This window comes from Genypterus blacodes, unplaced genomic scaffold (assembly GCF_046128005.1).
Source record: "Genypterus blacodes isolate CSIRO-AG114 ecotype Tasmania unplaced genomic scaffold, CSIRO-AGI_Gbla_v1 ptg000315l_1, whole genome shotgun sequence".
Taxonomy (NCBI): domain Eukaryota; kingdom Metazoa; phylum Chordata; class Actinopteri; order Ophidiiformes; family Ophidiidae; genus Genypterus; species Genypterus blacodes.
In genome coordinates, this window is record NW_027467102.1 from 73,608 (window position 1) to 78,030 (window position 4,423).

The 4,423-nt window shown below is 47.3% G+C and overlaps 1 protein-coding gene across 1 annotated transcript; it reads right to left on the bottom strand.

Annotated features, from left to right (window-relative positions):
* Positions 1-332: 332 nt before the first annotated feature.
* On the bottom strand, positions 333-2,998 carry LOC142988316 (E3 ubiquitin-protein ligase TRIM39-like). Its single transcript, XM_076137445.1, has 2 exons — positions 2,870-2,998; positions 333-2,268 (listed from the first exon to the last, which is right to left on the bottom strand). The coding sequence occupies exon 2, from the start codon at positions 2,257-2,259 to the stop codon at positions 610-612; it is 1,650 nt and encodes a 549-aa protein (XP_075993560.1). The 5' UTR covers positions 2,260-2,268; positions 2,870-2,998; the 3' UTR covers positions 333-609.
* Between the last annotated feature and the right edge of the window lie 1,425 nt (positions 2,999-4,423).

The window sequence follows — 4,423 nt, forward strand, 5'->3', positions numbered from 1 at the left end:
TTACACACACACACACACACACACACACACACACACACACACACCCGCCCGCATGACTACACACACCTGCACACACTGCAGATACACTCACTACTGTAATCTGCTTGTAAGACGTGTGTGTACTTGTGTATGTGCGTGTGTGAACATGTGTGTGTGTGTGCGTGTGCGTGTGTGTGTGTGTGTGCGTGTGTGCGTGCAGTTAAACATCCTGAAATTCCAGATTCCACTCTCCAGCTGAACAGCCAATCAGAGAGCAGTAGTTGTCTAGTATCAGTCTATAGATCTGTAAAGGCAAACACATCTTCAGCTTTGATATCAAACAGGAAGTCGGCTGACAGGAAGTCATCAGAGCTTTTTATTGTCTTTGCTCAAACAAAACAAAGACCATAGACAGAATTCAGCCCATTCATAAACACAAACATCTGTTATATCTACACTGATCACACATCTGTCATGATGTGGCTCCAGGTATGTATTGATTAATATTGATTAATAGGTGTATAGTGATGAAGGTCATTCATTGTGTTACAGCAGGAAGGAGAGAAACACCAGAAGACAATTATGACATCATCAGTCAAGAAGAGTCTCTGTCCCATTAAATGAATGGATTCATAAAAACACGGTAGGGTGACTGACAGCTGAGATGATCAGAGGGGCGGAGCTTGTACCACCATAAGTAAAACAGGGACAGAAGAATGGGAGGAGCTTGTGAGAGAAGGAGCAGCCAGTGAAGGAGAAGATGAGAGCCGGAGCGTCCACGTCGTAGAAGGAGACCAGACCCTCCTCATAGTCCACAAACACGGCCACCTTCTCAGGCCTGGACTTCACACTCAGGCGGACTGGGCGGTCCTCGTGAGTCAAGAGCTCGTTCAGGTCTTTCCACAGACCCACAGTCCAGAAACCGTTCTGAGGACTGGGGATGATGGTTCCCTTCCTGCTGCTGGTCTCCGTGGTCACTCCTAAATCCCAGCCGGTCTTTCCTTTGACCTGAACCTCGTAGTAGAATCTTCCAGAGGAGAAGCTCTGCTTTCCTAACACACTAACGTAGGTGTCAAACCTCTCTGGGTTGTCTGGGAGATTCTTCCTCACGTCACTACGGTAAACCTCCCTCTCATCATCAGACAGGATGAGTTTGGGATGAGCTGAATCAGGATCCAGGGTCACGTCCACTGAGAACTGCTGGATCCTCTTCAGCTCCACCTCCAGAAGCTTCTTCGTCTCCTGACTGATAGTCTCCTCCAGCTGAGCCACAGCTTTCACCACACTCCCCTCATATGACCGTTGGACTCTGACCTGTGTCCAGTCCTTGGTGGGAGGAGCAGGGCTGATGGATAAGAAGCTCTGGAGGAGGAGGAGGTGGTCTTCAGAGAGTAGGAGCTTCTCCACCTCAGCAGATACCTTCGTCAGCTCAGAGAGTTCCTGCTGCAGCTCTTTGATGAAGTCTTCAGCCTGTTTCTTTGTGCTCCTCTGCTTCTCTTCCAAGGTCTCCATGAAGTCGGCCTGGATGTCCTCCACATGCTGCTTCAGAGCGGTGAAGATCTGAACTCCTTCTGCTCTCTCTCTGTCTGCAGCTTCTCTGCTGAGCTGTTCTGACTGTTGGATCTCCTGGATCTTCACTTGTGTGAACTGGATCTTCTGCTTAAGTTCAGCCTCTGTCTTCTCCAGCTCAGCCTTCTTCGCTTCATATTCTTCTTCCAGAGGAACAAACTCATGGTTCTTGTGGTCTAAAGCAGGACAGAGTGAACACACACAGGTCTGGTCGGTCCTGCAGAAGAGCTTCAGCGTGTCATTGTGCTTCTTACACATCCTGTCCTCCAGGTTGTCCACAGGATGGATCAGCTGGTGTGATTTCAGGCGTGCTGCTGTCAGATGAGGCTCCAGATGAGTCTGACAGTAGGAGGCCTCACACTTCAGGCAGGACTTGATGGCCTTTAGTTTGGTTCCAGTGCAGAAGTCACACTGAACTTCTCCTGGTTTGGCAGCTGGCTCCTCTGATCTAAAGCTGTCTTCAATTTTAGTGGACTGTCTGAATTCAGAAGCCATCTGAGATATGAAGGTGTTGACCTTCAGCTCAGGTCTTCTGTAGAACCCCTGGTTACACAGAGGACACACACACTGAGCCTTACTCTTCCAGTGCTTAGTGATGCAGATCTTGCAGAAGTTGTGTCCACATGGTGTGGAGACTGGATCAGTGAAGACCTCCAGACAGATGGAGCACAGGAACTGTTCTTCAGACAGCAGACAGCTGGCAGCAGACATGTCTACAAACTGAGAGCAGACCAGAACATGAGTGAAAACATCTCTGGGGGACACAAACAGGAGAGACAAACTTTACTGAGAAAGTGAAACAAGAAAAATCTAGTTTGTCCTGAAAAGGCTTCAAAGATGTTTACAGTTAGCATTATGATGCTAACACTTAGCTCTGATGGCAGCGTGCTGTTAGCATCACAGTTCAGCCTCGTGAGACTTCAGTCATTATAGTTGATCTATGTAAAGATGAAGTGAAGTCTGTGAAAGGTTAACAGATCAATCATGAGGATTGATTGAGTATTGATCAGAACAGAAATTAAACTTTTGTCTTTTAAAGTTGTTCTCTTCCCCCTGCAGCTTTAATGAGCTCTGCTGTCAGGGTGCGGCTCACTGAGCAGCTCACTCATTAACAAGATCACTCATAAACAAGATCGCTTCCTGCTGCACTTCTCCTGCTCTGAGGGTGAACAAGTGGAGAGGAAAGAGGGCCGACAGGGCGCCGCTCACATAGAGCAGCTGGAACAGGAGGGAAGCAGTGAGGTGACAGAGCAGTGAGGGGATAGAGCAGTGAGGTGACAGAGCAGTGAGGAGACAGAGCTGTAACACTCAGTGTGCTCACCTGGGCGACGCTGCTGAGCCGGGGACAAACTTCTTCCTCTCTTCCTCGTGTTGCTCTGATGGAAAGTCCCTCACATTCTAATTGACTGGTAGAGAATCAGGTTGAGGCTCCGCCTCTTTGGAAGTATGGTGGGCGGGGCAACAGGTAACACAAACAGATGATTGACAGCACACACACACACCTCAACACACAAGCAGATCATAACAGTGTGTGTGTGTGTGTGTGTGTGTGTGTGTGTGTGTGTGTGTGTGTGTGTCTGTGTGTGTGTGTGTGCAGTCAAATATCCTGAAATTCAGGATTCCACTCTCTCACAGTCTGTAGTGACATCAGCATGAACACACACATGATGACAGAGGAACACATGGACACACAGGAGGAGAAGACATGGAAGCAAACCATCTAACCAACCGAAGGCCTTCTGTCCTGTTTGGATGACACTGCAAAGCCTCACTAGGGCCCCCTAGAGGTCACAGTGTTATCTACAGCCTTTTAAAAATTAAAGTAAATAGAATTAAATTAAATTAAATTAAATTAAATTAAATTAAATTAAATTAAATTAAATTAAATTAGATATATACAACATTATCTAAACATTGTTTTTGTTTGAAGTATAAACAAACCTAAATGTGTCGTCCTGTCTAATATATGTTGTTTTTAAAGTGCAGCTTTTTGCCACTTAAGGTAAAAAAGCAACCTTACTACTTTAGAGGATAGAATGTTTGGATGTTTATTAGTGAAGCTCTGAAAACTTCAAAGTAGTCAATAATCCATAGATTCCTTTACACTGAGAGGTGATGTCATCGTATCCGTGGTGATTAAACGTGTTCTCGGTTGTGTCGCCCACAGAGAGCACGACCGCTCCACATTCCAGGTCCAGACAGGGGTCCTCATTAGCGCTGACCCCCCTCTTAATAGCTCTTAATTTCACATGAGCGCAGCGACCTTTAGCGCCCCGGGGTCAGAGGTCGCGGCCTGGCTCTCGTTAGCTCCGTGGGAGGACGTCGGCTACATTTGCCGTCCTGAAAAGAATCTTTTCTGCTCGGCGTGAGTTTACCCGACCCTAACACTCAGCTCCGTTTAGCCTCGCCCAGAGAGAGGCGCGGCTAACGCTAACCCCACGCTAACACCGCTAACCCTGCAGGGGACCTTCACTCACAAAGCATGATGGGAGAACAGGGGAAGTGCACATTATGGCTTTCTTCTTCCTCCCTCCTTTCCTTTCCTTTCCTTTCCTTTCCTCTCCTTTCCTTTCCTTTCCTTTCCTCTCCTTTCCTCTAATCTCCTTTCCTTTCCTTTCCTCTCCTTTCCTTTCCTTTCCTTTCCTTTCCTTTCCTTTCCTCTCCTCTCCTCTCCTCTCCTTTCCTTTCCTTTCCTTTCCTTTCCTTTCCTTTCCTCTCCTCTCTTTCCCTTTCCTTTCCTTTCCTTTCCTTTCCTTTCCTTTCCTTTCCTTTCCTCCCCTCTCCTTCCCTCTCCTTTCCTTTCCTTTCCTTTCCTCTCCTTTCCTTTTCTCTACTTCCTTTCCTCTCGTTCCTTTCCTCTCCTTTCCTTCCTTGT